The 20,275-nt window shown below is 37.9% G+C and overlaps 1 protein-coding gene across 1 annotated transcript; it reads right to left on the reverse strand.

Annotated features, from left to right (window-relative positions):
• Nucleotides 1-1,893: 1,893 nt before the first annotated feature.
• On the reverse strand, nucleotides 1,894-16,533 carry BTLA (B and T lymphocyte associated). Its single transcript, XM_074928438.1, has 6 exons — nucleotides 16,446-16,533; nucleotides 6,137-6,445; nucleotides 5,020-5,055; nucleotides 4,291-4,419; nucleotides 3,339-3,385; nucleotides 1,894-2,235 (listed from the first exon to the last, which is right to left on the reverse strand). Exons 1-6 carry the CDS (start codon nucleotides 16,531-16,533, stop codon nucleotides 1,894-1,896), a joined length of 951 nt encoding a protein of 316 aa, XP_074784539.1.
• Between the last annotated feature and the right edge of the window lie 3,742 nt (nucleotides 16,534-20,275).

Below are 20,275 nucleotides of genomic sequence, written 5' to 3' on the forward strand. Positions count from 1 at the left end.
CCTTCTGCTTGCAAGGCCTGTATCTAGGTCACAGAAAGCAATTAGAGAAGTTTCACGCCTTTTGTTCAAACCCATTTAGGCTCTCTATTTAATGGCTGTACCTTGTTTTTCAATTTAAGACCACTGAGGTAGAATCTATTTCAGAGCAATATTTTTTTTTTCTTATTCTGAAAGCTATTTGTAAGTCTGTAAAAATAATTGTACCTTTATCAGCTGAACAGTAAATGCAATTAAAGGACTATTTCTGGGCCTGTTCATACATAACTTTCTCCAAGTTTCCCAGTCCTTCACCTAAAATAAGTAGTCTCTAGCAACGCAAGGATTGGCCCACTAAAACTAAAAAAGCAACCTGAATTTTTCTAGAAGACAGTTTTGTACTATTTTTTTTTTAAATGAGGATTGTCAGTTATTTACTGGATTAAAAAAAAAAAAAAAAACTCCCTCCACCCCACCCCCCCCCCCCCCCCCCAAAAAAAAAAAAAAACCACCAACAAAAAGCAAAGTATCAATATATCTCACGGTCTGAACTAAAAACTTAGTGCAGAAAAAATTACCATGATTTTTATCCACACCAATACTGTGACTGATTTCAAACATGGAGGAGGCATATAGCACAAGTGTACCATTAACACGATAAAACACCTAGCTTACCAAAATAACAGGGTGAATGTGTATGTGCTTAGCAGCTTTGGTATTAACTGGAATGATACCAAGATGAAACAGGAAGATAGAAGAGCCTTACTTCCACTAACTCGAGTGCAAATTATCTGGTCTGTTATGTGCAGCCTGACACCTAGTACATCCTTTCTTTTCAAGAGTGGTGCAAATTTTTAACCTAGTTAAAGACTCTCTGCTGGCTGCTGTAAACCTCTGGTGCAAATATCACTATGAGTGATTTTTAAGAGCATTATTTTTCAAGAGCAGATGCATGGTATCCAAGACAGAGCTGAATAAGTGGTGCAGAAGAAGGGTGTGAGCTTTCTTTTCAAACTTTAAATGGCACCTTGGTCTTTACCTCCTTTTTATCTTCTTTCCCACAAACCTGAAGTATAATCACTTTTTTGTACCAGTGTTGGGAGGAAAGCTTAGCATGCCACATTTATACACAGTTATTTATGACCTTATTTTTTTTTATTTTGACTGGTGTCAGTCACCGCTGATCATTTGTTATTTCCATTGATTCATCATGGACAAAAGCAATATGCAATAACTTATCTCACCAATTATCCCACCAAGAGAAAAACAGAGTGCACTATAATTCAATATTTTCTCACACATTACTTGTAAAAATTCTTTGTAAAAAGGAAACAACCCTCTTCTTCCCTGTGTTCCACAAAACCAAACACACACACACACAAGTGTTCACTTTATTTTGGTTAATAATAGCTTTAGACATTCATGGTGCTCAAAGATCTTTGCAAAGAGATAAACTGGAGTTGAAAACTGAATCCTTGGAAGGATGTTCTTCGAAACTCAGAGACAAATTCTCCCACAAACAGTCTTAGATTATACTAGGGAGAAATTAACGTGACTCAATATTATCTTCCTCACAGGCTCATTTTACATGTTTCTATCCTAGGAAAACCTCCCCTTCTCCCCTTTGTCTATATTCAAATTATAACCAAATCAAATTTAGACTAGAAGCAGAATCCTGAAAAAAGGAAAAATAAGAAAGATGACTGCTTTTATTCCCCCTTTTAAGAGACAAACACACAGTACAAATGCCAAACCATTGACATGGGCTGTGTTTTGAATTCTAGCATTCCAGGAGCATCCATAGGTTCTTCTTAACAAAAGGGAAGTTTTCCCAAAAGAGGAAGGAACAACATCCTGGAGGGAATCTAGAACTGTGACTGCATTTAAGATGGTTGTTTGGAGAAGTCCTTGACACATTTACTTATTTACATTAATGGAGGCATACTCTGTAAATTCATTTTCTACAGTTAGTTCCCTTCTCTGGCATCTTTCTGCAATAGCAGAATGATTTAGTGCAGCGTATGTGAGGACATCTGAGCTTTCAGGTAAAACTGGGATGGAAGTAATAACAAGATCATTCCGAGGAGCATTAGCTGCTGTCCTCTGAGCATTGCAGAGAGGGACATCGTTGTCATAAATTGTGTTGCCATGCAAGTCCTGCAGTGGGCTAGTCATGGAGCAATAATAAAGTGAGGAGCTTTCTTCTGAAGCTTGAGTTGTCCCAGCAGCATGTGATGGAGCAGCTGCTGGACTTCTGACCTGCAGAAAACAGAACAGGGTACAGATCTGTGCATATCGAATTGTTGTCTGTGCTCCTGATAAATAAGAAGCGTGTAAGATTTTGTTCAAGTTGCTTTATTCCCTTAAAACCACTTTTGAAAAGATTAATTGGATTCACCTGGTCAATGGATTTGATATTTATCTTTGAAATAAAGTTAGAAATCATTCTTGTATCTCCTGCCTTTCCCCACTTCCCTTCCCAAACTCTCATGTCTTTTATTGCAAGTTACCAACTTAAGGCAAAACTGATTTATCATTTTGTGAGAGCTCTTCTATGCCACTCATTCAAGGTTTTCCCTTCTCAGTTTATGAAATCTTTTTTATTTTCACCTCCAAACCCTAAACTACCTTTTTCTCATTGCCCCTGTTCTCCCATTTCCTGATCTCTTATTTGTCTTACTATTTTCCCAATAAACTTTTCTCCTTCTCCAAAATCTGCAAATTCTTCTATAAATTAATCTCTTTTTAATGAACTCCCATTTTGACATCCATTTTTCTAGCCACTTAGGATACAGTGCTTTTAATTTCCTTTCCTCCAGCTTGCCCTTTGGGAGCTCTGCAACCTGTTCGGTGCTCTGTGATCTCCACCAACACTACCCCTGTGATTGATAGTTGTCAGCTCCAGTTGCATCTTTTGCGTTCTGCCTTCTGCCCATCTAAATTCTCTGGAACTGATTGCAGGACCTGTGTGAATTCATGCCACCCACATATGAATGTCTTCCTTTTCAATCATTTTTCTCGCTCTGTGAGTCATTTCTTGTCTTATGCAGACTGAACCATATCAATAGAGGTGCTTTAGGTGCCTAAACTCTTACTGGAATTGTACTTAACAAATTAATACATTTTAACAGGAATTTAGATGCCTGAAGTTCCTTTGTAGCAAAGCCCCTTAGCTCCTTCCTTCAGCTCAGCCATGGTGATATCTCACACCAGGCAAACCATGCTGCCCAGGCACCAAGACAGAGGGTCACTAAATCTGTCTCTGATCCTATGCCACATTTTGTACTACACAAAGATTTGTTCTCAGTACGTGGTTATGCAAGATATAGTCAGGTTTTAATGATGGAGAAATTTAAACATACCAGACTCTTTTGTCTCTGTTGGGTTAATCGAGTTCTCTTTTGCTTTGCTAGGAAAAAGAAAAAAAAAAAAAGTTATTTCAATAAATCAGCATTGAGGAGGTGCCTTTCTGCTTATGGAGGGAGTATTAATTACTATAGGAGTCCTTGCCTTGTTGAGTGGACCTCAAAGAATAAAAATGTATTCCCAAACTGGAATTGGGAATAGCTATTCTGACAAAAGCTAACCAACATAGACTGATATATTTATAGAATGAGCTTCTGTGTTCCACAGAGCTCCTCTGAGTAGGAGCAGTCAAAACTCCAATTGTTCTTGTGGCCAGTTTTCTCTGTGTTCAGTGAACTGGGTGGGGAAAAAAAAGGCACAGAAGATCCTAAAGTCATCCTATGAGCAAATATGTTAAATTTTATTTTAAGATGAAATAATTTCATTTTCCTAAAATAGAAAAAGAAATCCATGGGATTATAATAGGCAAATGCGAGATCACTTAAGACATGGGGGACTCCAAGTTCCATTCTTGATTTAGGACATGGCAGCTGTGTAAGAGTTCCTGTAAAGCAAGAGAGATTAATACTGAAATTATTTGATAATCTAGAGGGAAAATTAGGAATATAAAATGTAACTGGATAGAGCTGGACTGCATTTGCATAGCTAAAATGCCTCTTTATTTCTAAAACAGGAGAAAAATTTCCAACTATTATGAAGTCTGAGGTTTTTATTTGTTCTTACTATACTTCCATCACTCTGTCTCTGGAAGGGAACAGTACATAGGGTAAATTAAATTCTTAAAGATTCTGTATCCTAACTGGCACACTCAACAAGGACATTTCAGCAATCAGCTGGGGTAGTTATTAGGGGATTTTCATAGAGCTTTGAATGCAATTTCTGTGAAGCTGTGAAAAGGGGTGGAATCAAATGCACACTAGGCAAAGGTTAGATGGCAAAACTACTTACCATGGTACTTCCTTAGACACCAAAATATGCATACAATGATGATTGGACAACAGACACCCACGGATGCTGAAGCATAAATAACATGCAATATCTTGTATTTTCCAGGTTCTTCTGAGGTGCTAGTAGTATCTAAAATTGCATTAGAATGTATTAGTGTAGAGAATATTTGACTGACCTTATTTTTATTTTTATTTTTTTCAACTGGCTTCTTAATGTACTTAAACATGCTGTAACTTGGTACAGCATCCCATGGAGACAAGATTATCTCATGACCATTCTATGAAGTATGAAAATACTGGAAGGAAAATTGCACAGAGAAGTGTAATTGATGAACGATGCATGGCAGAAGGCTTGCAGAAGCAAAGAAAGGGTCAGAATTAGAGCACTGTTCTGAACTTCCAATATATTTTTGCAATTGTAATTGTAAACCACAACCGACTGTGAGTAAAAAACCATAAATTGGACTGTGTTAAAGTGATGGTATAGCATTTCAGAAGGGTGGAGTATACCACCAGGAGGTAATATGATTGGTTTTGTCCCTTTTATGCCAAATGCTGGACAGTCCTAGCCTTGAAAACTGTGACCTCTGAGAAACTGTATTTTGTTTAAGTGGGAAGAACACAATTGTAGTTTAGCAATGACTTTAAATTTGTCTTGACTGCAGAAAACACTATATCCAAAAATTCATGGTTCCTTTCTCTTAGAGAGGAAATAAGAATCAGAACTTACTTTCTGGTGAAATCATGATAATGTTTTCAGACTTTTCTGAAAAACAAAAGCAAGACAGAAATGAAATAGCAACTTGACATTTTGCACTGCAGTTGTGTTCTCTGCACCACATACTGAAGTTTTCACAAGACTCCCCTTCAATCTGCTGATGGCAGAGGGAGCAAAATGCAACAAGCAAAGGGTAGAGTGTTTTAGGGGTAGGGGGAATGACGTGTTCGTCTCCCACTGCCAACAGAGTAATTTTATCTTTCAGACCTCTTTGGCATTCAAATAAATAGATCAGCAGAATATATTTCAAAGGAAACTTGCATCATGAGCTGGGCATATACTGTGTCTGCTAGCACATTACAGTCACAAATTTTGATGTTGCTCACTCTGCTGTAGCATTTTGTTTGGCAATAAACAAGGTTTTAAAGTTCATTAACTTACCAGAAGAGGAACTGGCAACTGAACAACCTTACAACTCAGCTGCCTGGGGTCAGTAGGACACACAGCCACACAGATAATTTTCTAGCTGTAAAGCAATATTGAAGAAGGCAGATGTGGCTCCTCATAATCTAGACTGGCCATTCCAACTGTCTATGTTAATGTGAAGGTCTTTCTTGCCCTTAAGATCCTTTAAAGCTATTTAACCTTCCCTGCTCCTGAACTTCTTGGGGTACAAAATTATACTTTCTCTCTGTTTATGGCAAGAGAGATCATTCTCAACAAGACGCTTGAACTGCTTTCTCCTCTTTACTGTTGTGTGGCCTCATCGGCTGCTACTACACCACCATTTGCATCCTGTCTAGTCCATGTGATGTATAACAAGGCTGTCCTCCCACAATCTTCTTTTGTTCCAATTTATATTTTTTAATTATAAAATAGTCTTTTAATGGCTGCTTGGTGCTGGCAGCTTTGCTATTCTCTTCCAGATCCTCGTTTTATTTCTTTAGTTTGTTCTTTCCTTCTATTTCTATCCTACCAAGAGGCAGGATAGAAGCACAAAGAAGGTGGTAAGTACCAGCACAAGTGTGCTACCAGTCAAAGATGTTGGGAGAAGCCATCATCCAGCATGCTTTTCTGTATACATCACCCTTTTGTTTAAAAGGGGTCTTTTGTAACATAGGGGTCTCACCTTCAACAATAACCTTAATTCCATGGCTCTCACTGGAATATTTGTCCCCTATTGCTCGACAACGATAAAGTCCGCTATCATTCTGATGAACTGAGACAACCTCCAGAGTAAACACATTGGACTTCCATTCTGCTTTGCCCTCCTTCAGCTGCACACATGTAGCCACCTCTATCTTGCACCACTCCATGACTGGCTTTTTCTTGCAGTAATAAACTGGACAGTGTATAATCAAAGAGTTCCCGACATTAATTCTGTGCTGGGAGTCTCTCCTAACCTGAATTTCAACTGGACAATCAGTGTCATCAAATCCTGAAAGAGAAGAAAAAACATGATAAAAATCATGGTGGTGGGGGTCTACTGTATACTCCCCATAACATTAATCACAGTTTCTTTTCTCTCTCATTACTCAAGACTTCCCTTGTCTACCTGCAGCAGATCTGATCTCTATACAGGACAGTGAAAGCAGATAACATCAAGACTATTGGTTCTTTCATTTTTAGGATTGTTAAAATGCACTTTTTCCCTCTCATATTATTTTTTCCCTTTTTTTCTATAACTCAGTCAAGTTAGAAATGTAATAGTTTAGAAAGAAAATACATAAAATATGCATATGAAGTTTTCCTGTGTCATCCTTCTCACAGAAGGATGTTAATTTGCAGAAGTTAAGGCTTTTATTTGATAGAGTTCTTTCTCATTATAATATTGAAAAGAATTATATTTAATGCAAATATACCTTATCTCTATTTATAAAATTTTTGTTATGTTTTGTTATGTTCAAAATATTATGTTCATAGTGTTCAAGCTATGGTATGTCACCTTAACTCTGGGTCTTAGTATTGAATGGCCTGACCTTTTAGTAAAGTTTCATGTTTATTGTGGTGCTTTTATTTCTCTGGCTAAGTCAAAGTAACAAGAACTGTGTGATACACATGTGCTCTCTAATTTCCTACCCTGTCTTACAGTACAGTGCCCGTGCACTGAAAAGAGTGATTGATTGCAATGCCAGAGAAAGAAATCCTAAATCTATCTGTATTTTCTCGCTGATAGGAGAGAGTAGAAAAAATGGTGAAGTATGTTGAAGGCAAGTTTTGTAGGGAGGATAAATGTGTAGGGGAGGAAAGACCATTGTTGGGGGCAGAGGGGTCTGTCTGTCAGCAGCCAGTGCTGATTCAAGGGACAGAGCCTCTGGGCCCCGAGCAGGCTGTGCACATAACTGCAACACCGAACACCTCGCCTGCACCATCAGCCAGGATTTCTCATGCATGTGACATAGCAAACCTTGTGAATCCTTGGATAGTACCTTCAAGAGCTTGGGTTGGCCAGCTTAACAGTTTTCATTTATGACTTCTAGTTTGCCAGCCTTTTCTTCACAAATCTGACAACTCCACACCACAGAGAAATTGTAGAGCACTCGGTAATACTGAGTTTTGAGCATGTGTGTTCATAGCCTTCATTATAGCAGAGCTAATGCTTTGCTGCTGTTGATTTTTCAGTTTACTCTCTTTAAGGTGACTTTGGGAATGAGCGTCTAAAAATTAGGTGGCATTCATCTGCCTCTAAATCTAAATCTTTAATATTGTTCTCATTTTGACCTATCAAACCTGCGTGATCTTGCTTGATAATGGCTATTCACTGTAAAGCTGTTATTTGCAGCCACTGCAAGAGATCATGGCCTCTGATATCCCTCTGCCATGTGCAATAGAGAAACTCATCTGCTCACAGGACCTGTCATCCTGGGAATTCTCTGCTTTGAGACATCCAAATCTGAAATCATTCTTGTATACCAACTTTCAGGATGGATTTAAATGAGGATTGAAGTGGGGTGAGTGGCAAAAGCACACAGGTAAGCAACTTGGACAAGAACTTTAAAAATTTGTCCTTGTGGAAGGGGCGAGTGAAGGAAATTCAGATAATTTGGATGAAGATGAGAAAATGAACAAAGAGGACAATAGCTCTGGATACAATGTCTTTTTACTAAATGAAAAAGTCTGGATAAAAGGAAGGGGAACTAGAAGCCTTAATTAATTCAATATCCCTAAGAAGACAAGGAAGAAGAGCAGCAGGGTAAAAATAGTTTGGTCTGGCAAAGAAACCTTCGGTATGTTTGGAGACCTGCGAGATACGAACTCATCAGATATAAGTACAAAGGAAAAGGACATAAACAGAGCTGGTGGTCCATCCAATAAATGAGAGTATAAGCACTGAGTATCCACTACAGCAGTGCAGTAAAAGACTATCTTGGCTAAATCATGAGTAAGCTTTTCACTGAGGTGAGAAGGAAGCCTCCAAAAGCGTAGAGAAAATCAGGTTATTAAGGAGGGGCATAAAAAGAGCAACATCAGAAAAGTCATGACAAAGAATGAGATGCACTTAGAAAAACCCATCAAGTCTAAATATATTGACCGTAAAACTAAGAAAATATGATTTCACTAGTTAGTGGAGAAAGCTAGCAATAGATTACCACCAGTAGACTAGATTTCCAGATAAATTAGAAAAATCATTTGTAAAAAGGGAGGCTCAGTTCAAGAAGATATACAGGGGATATGTGATAACCTTTGCGTTCTGCTAAGGACTGATTAAGTGTACCTAGGTCTTGTCCAGTCCTTTGCACTGCTCTTCAGGAAAGAAGGGGGCCAATGCTTGGAGTCTCTCCAGGTTGGAAAGAAGCCAGCAAATGCCATGAACACAATAAGAAGGCTATAAAGGAAATATTGAAATTCTTGAGGTTGTTTCACTTAAAGAAAAGCAATAAGAGGAAAGGACATAATAAAATCATGTAAAGACATAAAAGAAGAATGAAATAATTTGGGTTTTCATGTTTCTGTTAGGTATGGGGTGAAATAATGGGCTGAAAATGAAGTAAGGAAAGTTCATTACACAGTTGGAAAAATTTCCTAACTGTGAAAACAGTAATATCGGAACTGGTTTGTACGGAAGCTTGTAGAGTTTGAATGATTGGCAGGCTTGAGGACTAGCCTACACTGACATTTGTCAGGATAATATAACCAAATTTACCTTCTAACTTGTCAGTGTATGTAGTCATGTAGACAAGTTCATGGCCATCAGGTCCATAAATGGATGCTGTAAGGACTTGGGAAAAGTTGTACATGCTGATGTCCCCAATGCAACTGTTCCACTGCTGAGGGGACAGGAGGAGAATGGACCACAGGCAATGGCCGTGCTCATGTGCTTTCCCTGAACAGCCTTTCCTTTTGCTGCTGCCAGGGACAGAGCACTGGTCTTAGGCAGTATGGCATTTCTTACGTAGTTTCCACTGCTATATAAGATATGCTTATGATCTGCTTTTTGCAACAGCATTGCCTCAGTAGTAGCTCCTGATTATAAATAAACATGTGCTGTACAGGAAGAGATATTCTCCCAGGGACCAGCCATCTGGGTGCAGTAGCAACAGCAATATATTTAATAGAACATTTAACATATTGTACAATATTTAATGTGAATAATTAAACATAGTGTTTCATATATTAAATATACATAATATATAATTTTTTATTGCAATGTATATGATGTGGCAAATATATTCCAGTAACAACAGCTCTAACATGTAGAGCCTGGCCATGTTCACAAGGTAGCATTTACATGTTAGATCCTGCTCAGTTATCTAGTCCCTTTTCTATTCCCTTGAATAGGAGCATTCAGAAAGACATATTTTAGTTATGAAGCAGGACCACTTATCTTTCACTTAGACTCTTGCATCTCTGATTAAAAGAAAGCATCATTTATTTTCAGGCAAGTAGGTCATATCTACTTCGGTCATACTGCGGTAGTAGCACATTGTTATGATTAGTCTGAAAATGGAAACTAAAAGCTCAAATTAGAAAGTTGAGGTTTTCAGTTATTTCAGTAATGATTGCCATGGAAGATAACACTTCAGGAAGTATCTATAAAGCTCGGATTGTGCCTTGATAGCAGTTTTCTTTCTGGTATAACCCTATATAACACTATTTCCAGAAGGATGTGCAGATCTCTGCAGAACAGATATTTTTGGATGTCCTTATCTAATTACTTTATCATATAGTTTTATCTTTTTCAAAACTCTATTTTGGAAACAAACAAACAAACAAACAAAACCAACCTAAACCCAAACCCAACAAAACAAAACTGCAAACTTTTCTAGAAGGTCCAAAGCATCCAATTTCTTTTAAAGTTTTAAAATAGATTTCAGTGACACTCTTTCATTCAGCATCATTATTAACCAGGGAGAGGGCAGGAGTTGTTGTATCTCTTCCATTCTTATCCTTTTCCAGTGCAAGGAAGTCATGTTTTCCTTGATTTTGAATCATCTGTTGCTTTTAGAACAAAATATACATCACTACTGTCATTTTTGGAAGAATTGCCTGATCGGCATTGAACAGATTTTGTACATCCAACAGCATTCACTTGGTGCAGGGCTACTAATCCTCATGGATTCAGATGAACATTAGTTGTGTAGGTAGCTGGAAAGGAAAATGTCTTATCAATGTTAAATACTGCTCTAAAGAAACTGTTGTCCTGCATTGGTCAGCATAACCTAGAATAACACTCAGTGGCAGAACCTCCCAGAGGGAGGGAACAGGGGTGATACTGAGTCCACAGGAAGTTTTGAATTATCCTTCAGCCTCGTCCTGAGCAGAAGCCTTTCTGAGGTCTGGATATACTTCTAGAATAGTTTTTGTGCAGCCCTTGTGTCGTGGTTTAGGCGCAGCCAACATCAAAGCACCACTCATACACATTGCTCTGTAAGTGAAATGTATAAGCAGTTGCAGTGTTATATGCTTGCACTATCACAACAAGAAGCTTCCCTCCATACGCCTTCCTGCACTACTACCAATTAAGCCATAAGGAGCTCTTCCACTGCTAACAAAGGATTTGCTTAGTTACAATTTGCTTTTTTAAAAAAAGTTCCACTGACATTGATATTACTCATCTTATTTTTTCTCATATATTATATTTTTAAGAGTTCACATTAAATGCACTAGTACATCTCTCGGTCAGGTGAGCTTGAGTAGTGTTTCTCCTTTTTTCCCAAGTGCCTATGCCAACATGTGCCACAGTCTTGCTCCTTCATCTTCTGGTGCTAATCGTTCACTTTTGGTGGTGACCACTCACTTACTAGTATAATTCCAATATAATCAGGTCTGGTTAAGCTATGTTTCCAGAGCAAAATTCCCTGCCATTGAGAGGGCCTGACTCCAGCACCCTTGCTTTCTCCAGAAGGTTACCTATGGAATATGCTACTGAGCTTCAGGAACTGCACGGGGAAAACTTGTACTGCACTTGCTACCCAACCCAACAGTGTCACTGCCTGCCCACAACTCCTGAGCAGTAGCATCCCCTGTCCTGATGACCCTCAGAGGTACTTTCAGATAAAAGTTTATGTGATGCTGGTCTACGCACATCTGTTGGCTCTTAGCCTTCACTTCTGGCTGCTGCTGCAGGTAAAAGGGTTTGGCAGCCTGCTGTCAATTAACCTGAGGGTACAAACCCTCTTCCTCTTTCTTAAAATAAGTGGGGTAAGGCTACTGGCTTTCACTTGGTCTTCCATTTCCTCTAGTTTATAGTCCTTGTTTTTTCTTTCTTCTAGTAAAGGTATAGACTTAGTAGAAGAAATTTAGCTTACTGAAAACTGATATAATTTTTTTAGTTATCATTTGTGTATCCCTTGGAAGAAGCCTGTGGGTGCTAGGTAAACACCACTATTTTATTCAGTGATTTTTTTTTTTTTTCCTGCCAGTCAAATAGAGCAATCTTTTGAACTTCCTAACTAGGAACTATATAAGATACTGCTTGCCTTTCAGTGTGTACAAGAATTTGTAGACTATTTTCAGAGACTGCAAAAGGGCCTTCCTTTCAGAGGCTTAAAGCAATTGGACTTTAGTCTGCCTTTAATTATTTTTTTAGTTGTTATGAGACAATGCTTGGAGCATGAAAAATAATCACATTTGCTTTTGTATGTTTCTGTGACTTGTTAGTGACTGATGACTGAATGACTTGGGGTTTAGGGTTTTCAAACTTTCGTTAGAAAGAAACCTAGTCCTTGGTAAATGTTACTACTCATCAGTTTGGAGAACTTCTAGAACAACATCATCAGAAGAGATGAATAAGTAAGAGTTAAACATTTTCCTCAGACTTTGGAAAATTCTTAGTTTGAATTATTTTGAACTTTGATAATTAAAATCTAGGCTAGAGAAAGCCTTTTCCTATAGTCCAGCCTTGTTTTCTCTAGCAATTAAATAAGGGAATTCATAATAAATACGCCCTAAAATCTCTAATTAATCTTTCCTCTCTCCCAGATCACACCTCTCTTGGCAAGAAATTTTAAGTTGCTAAAAAGCAGTGGAGAAAATATTTTTTAAAACAAAAATATTTGGGACCTTTTTTATAAAGAATAAAATATTCAAGACAAATCTTTCACAGATTCCCTGTAAAGGTCATTTGCCAGGAATAGGTATCAGTGAAGATTTGGGATTAAATAACAATATAAACCATAATATCCTAGAGAATGAGTGATATCTTTTTATGAAAAGGGGAGAAGAAAATTCAACGCATCTGACAATGAGAGAGAATCTTTTCTGTTCATTGGTTGCCATTAGAAAGACAAACATGAAATAAACTTCAGTTAATGAAAGCACAAACATGGCATGATGTACTTTTCCTGTGAGAGTGTATCTTAACTTTTTTCTGTCTGCTGCCTCCTGTGCCTATGAGAAGTCAATGGTAGAGACACTGTCTGCCAATTACATTCTATACGTGCAAGCACTTTCCCAGATAAATTTAATTACTCTTTCTTTAACACTGTTATGACCTGAGACCTAAAACCAGTTACAAGGTCTTATAAAGAGTCTTAAGTTTTCAATGTCATGTATATGGGTAGTCATGATGAGTATCTGAATGTGCAGTTGTCAAGAGGGTAAAAGAATCTGTAACACAGGGAAGCTTTATATATCAACTTCAAACTTAAACTCCTGGGTAAGATTCAGATTGACTAAAAGCTCTTTTTCTTTTAGATCATTTGAGTGTGTTTCTGAACAAGCTGCGGTGAGCCAGGCTCTATTGTATCAAGAATTGTTTTGCACAGGTAAGGAAAATCTTCTGTAGAGTGTACTGCCAGGATAAGGATTTCAAACGAAAGCATGTATTCTATAACTTATACAAGAACAAAATACCCATGACAATACTTTCTTTTATAAAAAACAATTTTTTTTCTCATGTTGTAGAAAACATAGTCATGACATGATTCATTAAGTGAACAAAAGGTTTAATGGAGATGGCTTTCCATTTACCCAACTCAACATATTTGTCGAAAAATAATAGCTAAAAATTGAGCCTTCTAATCTTTGAATTATAAATGCTGTCATTCACACCTGGTCATCTAAGAACTCAGAACAACTCCACTAAATTAGGACTTATTAATTGAAATTTCTGAGGCATTTGTTTTTAAAAGGATTTTTTTTTTTTTGCCTCTCCCCATTAAAAAAAAAAAGAAACAAGGGATGGGATAGAATACAAGTCATATGTATCATTCCCTGAGGCAGATAATGGCTGAGGCATAAAAATGTCAATTATTCTAAATGACTACGGTTAGTTTTGAATCCTATGTTTGGGTTGGTCTGTGAAAACAGCAGAGGACTAGTAATGGTTTAAAGTCAAATCCAATGTTCCGAGAAGAATTTGATTAGGGCCATAGCACAAAAACTGCACCAGAAAGTGCATTGCTGTCTTGCGGTTTCACATTTAACACCGAGTTCTTCACTTGTTAATTTTAACAGCAAAAAAATTAGCAGGCTAAACTCACTTTCCATGAGAAGAACTCAGGGAAAAATATGCTACCTCCTTGAGTTTAGAAAAGGTGTATTGAGAAAGAGAAGCACTTCTAAAGACATGTTAAGTGATACCGGGATAGGCATTTTTCAGAATTGTCCCAGCTTGAGAGAAAGCTTTTCAAGGAATGATGTAAAATTTTATTTTAGTAATTTTACATATTTAGATAAAAATTTGGATTTTTCAAAGAATGGAATTTTGCTAATAGAAATTGAATTTTAATCCTTTTCACTTAATTTTCCCTATGTCATCTTAAAGATATACTAATGTACTTTTTCTATATACTTGGTGTACAGTGAAGGATTTTCCGGGTTTATTGTTTTTCTGTGGTTTTTTTCTGGCAATGGTTGTATTTGTAAAGCTGACCTGCTTGCTGAGGTAGATGATGGAGAGTTGCATCATTTTTTAACCACTCCTTGATGAAAGCTGTGTAAGTGCAGAAAACATGCCTTTATATTTTGATGACTGAAACTTGAAGATGGAACATTTCTGTTTAGCTGAATGTTAGCATGTGCAGGCTACCCCACAAGAAGGTCTAAGAGCACGGTGTTATTAGAGCCGAGGATGGTGACCACCATTAGGAAGCACGTGTGCACATGCTGAGCTACTGGCTGGGACTTCTTGGAGCCAGGGTAGGTTTGATAGGCTTTATTTTCACTGAGATGAAATGCTTTGTTTCCTTTGCATATGCTGACTAGCCACCAACAACCACTGTTTGTGAGACTGGATGGGAACAACCTGTTACAAAGGAGATGGGGTCTAACTGGACTAAAATTACTGGGGTGAGGCAGGAGAAGGTACTTCTGCTTTTGTGACTTACCAGAAACAAGATTACTTCTCCTTCTCTAATTTCAAAAATATTTGCTGGTTATTGACTTTGTATATGAAACCTGAGTGGTCAACTCTGTTTCTGTTAGCAGTAAAGGAAACTTCGGATAGATTTGCAACATACAAAGCTTAAATAAGTTGGCTTCAATTTTAAGCTTACTTCAAATAAAAACCAAACAAGCTTAGAAAACTTACATCTAAAATTTAAATACATTAAAAAAACTTCTACATCAGGGTTCTGTAAAGACTGATTTGAAAAACTTTTCTCTCTGTAATACTTCTGTAAATATGATTCTGATATTTGTAGTAATGTAGGTATATAGAATGAAATAGTATTGTTCTCAGAGAACCCCAAGTAGTTTTGATGCAGATCAAAAAATAAAACCTAGTAAAATAAATTCTGTGTAAACCAGATACATGCTATAAGCAGAATAACAGAACTTATATTCTGTTTTAAAAACAGGATCTAAGAAACTGGCAGATGAGTACAGAGGGTTTGTCAGTGGATTAATGAGCTATACAGGGTGATGCAGAGAGGTGACTGTGTGAGGGACTAATAACACAGGCAGATTTAATGAAGTGAGTAGAAACAGTAGTTAATTCTTACAAGAAAATAAGATACTTCTATTTAGGCTATGAAGGAGGTTATCAGCTCTAGATACACCCCCTCCAGAAACATGTTAGTCTATTCAGTTGAAAATCAAATGTAAAGCAGTTCAGTAGCCTCCCTGAGCTCAGATCACACCCTCGTTAAGAAACAGCTGCATTTAACTGATCTGGTAATTCATGTCTTTTAAGCTAAATGTTTGGGTTTCCCTTCCCAGGCAGATGCTCTGAATGCTTGTTTAACTTTTCCTACCAGTATTAAAAATGTATTTTCTTCATAAAAACAAGGCACATCAAAAGATGCTATAGATGTGTAGAGTTAGTCACTCATGTCAACTAAGCTTCACATAGCCAATTCTATTTGTCTGTGTAATTTTAGCAGTGCCTCATAACAAATGCTATTTTGATCAGTTTATCAGTGTGTATATCTGAAATGTATCAAAAGCAGTTGAGTGCATCCATTACAGTAGCTATTATCCTTTCTCTATGACTGCCTTCCTTTCAATACTAAAATTTACGTCTCCTATACGATAATAGTAGGGCAGAACTTGAAACAAAATAATCTCTGGTAAAAATAATAGTAGTATACTGGGCACAGTGTAGTTCTCACATCATACCAAATTAGGACAATCTCTCTAATTAAAAACCATGGGTGTTCAAAGTTGAAAGTGGGATGAAAATTAGATGGAGTTAAGCTAAGTAATTGAGGGTACACTTACTTATCTGGTAACGACAATTTGCCGGATCCAGTTCAGAGATAGTAGGATTCCTGGATGACAAGCAGAGGCTTGAATGCTGCCAAACCTTGTAGGCAGAGCCTTTGGCCACAAAGCAGGATGTATTTGGTCCCAAGGTCCTAGAGTTCTGGTCTAGACTGTTACCTAATATTTCTCAATTTTTGGCATCATCATCATCTTTAATCGAATTAGAAATCTCTGATATAGTAATAAGACACAGATTATATCTGAGGTACACTAAGTACTGCTTTGGTTTCTGTTCTCCCCCTGCAATGTTTAGTAACTACAGAAGGTTAAATTATAAGACCACATCTTACCGTAAACTTGGCAGTTGCTCTGTGCCAGCATTACCAGAAGGATGTGCAGTAAGATCCTTTGTATCAGCATGACTGGAGGAGCCTTCATTGTCTGGGCATGGTAGAGAGAAGAGGTTCCTGTGGGTTTAAAAAGTGCAGTTCAGATGGCCTCTTGCATCCTGTTAGGTTTACTCAGGGTGTATGCCTGTCTGAGCTGATTCCCTTTTCTACTTCTATCAAGATAGTGAAGAAAGGGGCGGGGAAACAATGTATATTTCTGCAAAAATCTGACAAGTTACACTGTTGTCTTTTTTGGTGTGGTTGAAACATGAACTGCTATATTGTTTCACATAACTCAGAACTCCTCTGACTCAAGGCAAAACATCTTTCACCCTTCTCTGGTTCCCCTTACAGTGTAACAAACATAGTTGCAGATTTTTTTTTGATTTTTTTTTTTTTTTTTAAATGCTCCTGCAGTTGAGGTTTTGATTTTATAAGCAGCAATATAGCAGAGAGAAGGGATGCACAACAGTGCTTTAAACTTATTCAGTTGTGTATTACTCTAATTCAGCATTAACAAATTAAGAAGCTGAACCACTATTCACAAGCTTGTAGATGACCAAAACACATGTCTGAATAGTCTTAATTTTCATTAGATTAATTTACTGTAATCTGCACTATAAGGGATAATTGCTTCTACTATTATACTTAGTCTTAGCATCCACTGTATGTGGCTTGTGAGGATTCTTTACCTCATTTTTTTAACAGTAAATATCTTGGGTGCTCATCTATATTTTCGAGCCCCTTTCTTTAAAAGGCTTTGGCAAATGTGACTTCTATTATCACCACTGACACTTCGTTACTTCCTTTATCTCCTTTCTTCTTAGGAATAGGGTTGTTTTGAGGTTTTGCTTCATGGTGGTTTGAGAATCTGCCCGAAGATGGCAAAGAATCTGAATTTTTCATGTTTTCTTGTTAAGACACTTTGTTACCTCGTTGAGACATTCCTAGGAGCTTTTTCATTTTTGTGGTATTTTTAAGTTATAAATGAAATCTTTTAGATATCCAAATGGTAACTTATATTCTAATTTTTTGAGAAAGTCAGTCCCTGAATTTGAGACACTAAAATATTCTAGTTTTCCCTTAAATGCTGGTTTCAAGGGATAGTAAATACTAAATAAATATAAAATATTTACCAAAGGAAGGAATGAGAGTCCTAACTCATTCCTTACCATAGAGTATAACTAAGAGAGGGAGGAGCATATGCATTTGATTCAAGATGAGCTATCATTTGAAGATGGCAGAAAAAAGTCACTAGGTGGCACTGATTTCCACTATCTGCAGTAACTCAGTAACTTCGCTATATGCAAATCAGACCTCCACTGAATCCTGACACCAAGTATTTAAAGAACCAAGAGAATTCAGTGCAATTCAAATGCAACAGTTGGCACGGTTCTGTGTGTGTTGGATACTATTTTCAGGAAGAGACTCCAAAGATAATGGAGTAAAATTTGGACGAGAAGATTGTTATTAATGGAAACTTTCTTCACCTGATTCAGTCTGCTTTGTCATGTCTGCTGCTTCTTTACTGAATGCAAGTGGAACGAAAGAAAAAATAAAAATCTATTCAATGTTCCTCAGTTTTGTTTCTGACAAGACCAAGGTTGTGTTTGAGGGTTGCATTTTCCCTGTTTGTGGGTGTTTAGGCATTGGCCTCTAACCGCACAGACATGGCATTTACAGCAGGCTCCAGTAAGTCTACTGAAAACTACCTTCATAATACTACATGAAGAAGCTTTAGTATCTGAAAGGAACAATAATTTAGTCTCTCATCTAGCCTTACCTGTCACTAGTGATCACGCAACTTGCAGTAGCATGGACTGCCACGTGAGCTATGGGGTGGCCCCAGCATCCTGTTCTCATGCCTTACCACTGTAACTCCCTCTTAAAGGAGAGATCAGCTACTTCATTTCTATGCAAGTCCTTTCCTTTTTCACAATATGAGATTCTTTCCATCTTCTTGCTTTTTCCTGAGCAATTTCCATTTCACATGACAAGCTAAGCTTTGTGAAATCAAAGAACACATCTTGAGCCAGGTTTTAAAATGCAGACTGAGCATGGGCCTGAATGCTCTCACAAGAGGTGTCAGTTCATTCAATATAGAGTTGGTTAAGAATCTACTCAGGGTTTGCTGCATATAAAACACTTCACTAAGTGTAAGCATGGCCATTCTAGTTATTGGATTCATCTTGCAGTAATGACAGGCTTCAGAAAAGAACTAAGGCAAGGAGGTCTCATATACTGTGGTGAAACCTAATATTTAATTTGGGAGCTATTCTGTACACTGGAGGACGGATTAGAAAAACACTTGAGGCAAACCAATATACAAACCCTCCCTAAGAACCTCTAAAGCTTCTAATTATTTTTCTTCCAGCTTTGAACAGAACTGCTGAATGATACCCTCTCTTCACTGCATTGCTGTCAGCTACTCTATTGGTTAGGAGAAAATGCATGATTTCCTTTCCTTGTGTCCTCAGGGACACAATAATTCTCACTGAACAGAAGGATCAGATAGGAGGAAAAAGTAGAAGTATCCATTGAAAGATACTAGAAACTTCCTAACAGATGTGTACTCTTATTTTAGTGTGTTCATGGAGCACATATAAGAGTACTGCTCATTTCACTGTAATTACATTCACGACTAATCCTCTGCTTTTACTCCCCATTCCTGTGCACTATTAGAGGAGAGAAGACACAAAAAGAGAGCTAAGTACTTAGATACATCAAAAAGATGAATAAATTTAAACTGCTTGTGTTTGTTTGGCTCAGCTGAACACAGACTTTGCATACCAATTGAAACCAGTAATCTTCCTAGTGTCCTTCTACAGATCTAGCAGAAATCTTCTAGCAAAACAGATATTCTTTTGCAAGACTAAATCTTCAAATGTTTCTGGCTTTGGAAACTTAAAGTGAGCATGGAGTTGGGACACCCAAAAGCTAAACTGAGACTAAAATAGCTATTCAGTAATTGTTTATAATTTCTATTTGATACTTAATTTTCTATTTTATGGAACTCCATTAAAGTATACTTAATATATATATAATAACATGGAATCATAGAATCACTCAGGTTGGAAAAGACCCTTGGGATCATCAAGTCCAACCATCAGCCCTACTCTGCAAAGTTCTCCCCTACACCATATCCCCCAACACCTCATCCAAACGACCCTTAAAACACCTCCAGGGATGGTGACTCCACCCCCTCCCTGGGCAGCCTATTCCACTATCTGAACACTCTTCCTGGGAAAAATTTTTTCCTAATGTCCAGTCTGAACCTCCTCTGTTGCAGTTTAAAGCCATTCCCTCTTGTTCCATCACTAATCAGCGGCAAGAAGAGACCAGCACCAACCTCTCTACAATGTCCTTTCAGGTAGCTGTAGAGAGTGATGAGGTCTCCCCTCAGCCTTCTCTTCCTCAAACTAAGCAGTCCCAGCTCCCTCAATCTCTCCTCATAGGATTTATTCTCCAGGCCCTTCACCAGCTCCGTTGCCCTCCTCTGCACTCACCCCAGCACCTCGAGATCTCTCTCATATTGAGGTGCCAAAACTGGACACAACACTCCAGGTGTGGCCTCACCAGTGCAGAGTACAGGGGGACTGTCACCTCCCTACTTCTCTGCTGGTCACACTATTGCTGATACAAGCCAGGATGCCGTTGGCTTTCTTGGTCACCCGGGCACACTGCCGGCTCATGTTCAGCTGCTTCAGGGGGCAATGCTGGTCTTGAGACTGCCCTCTGTCAAACCAGAATGATAGTTGCTTGCGATAGCTCTCTGTACCCTATCTCAGAGC

This window comes from Athene noctua, chromosome 1, assembly GCF_965140245.1.
Source record: "Athene noctua chromosome 1, bAthNoc1.hap1.1, whole genome shotgun sequence".
NCBI classification, from domain to species: domain Eukaryota; kingdom Metazoa; phylum Chordata; class Aves; order Strigiformes; family Strigidae; genus Athene; species Athene noctua.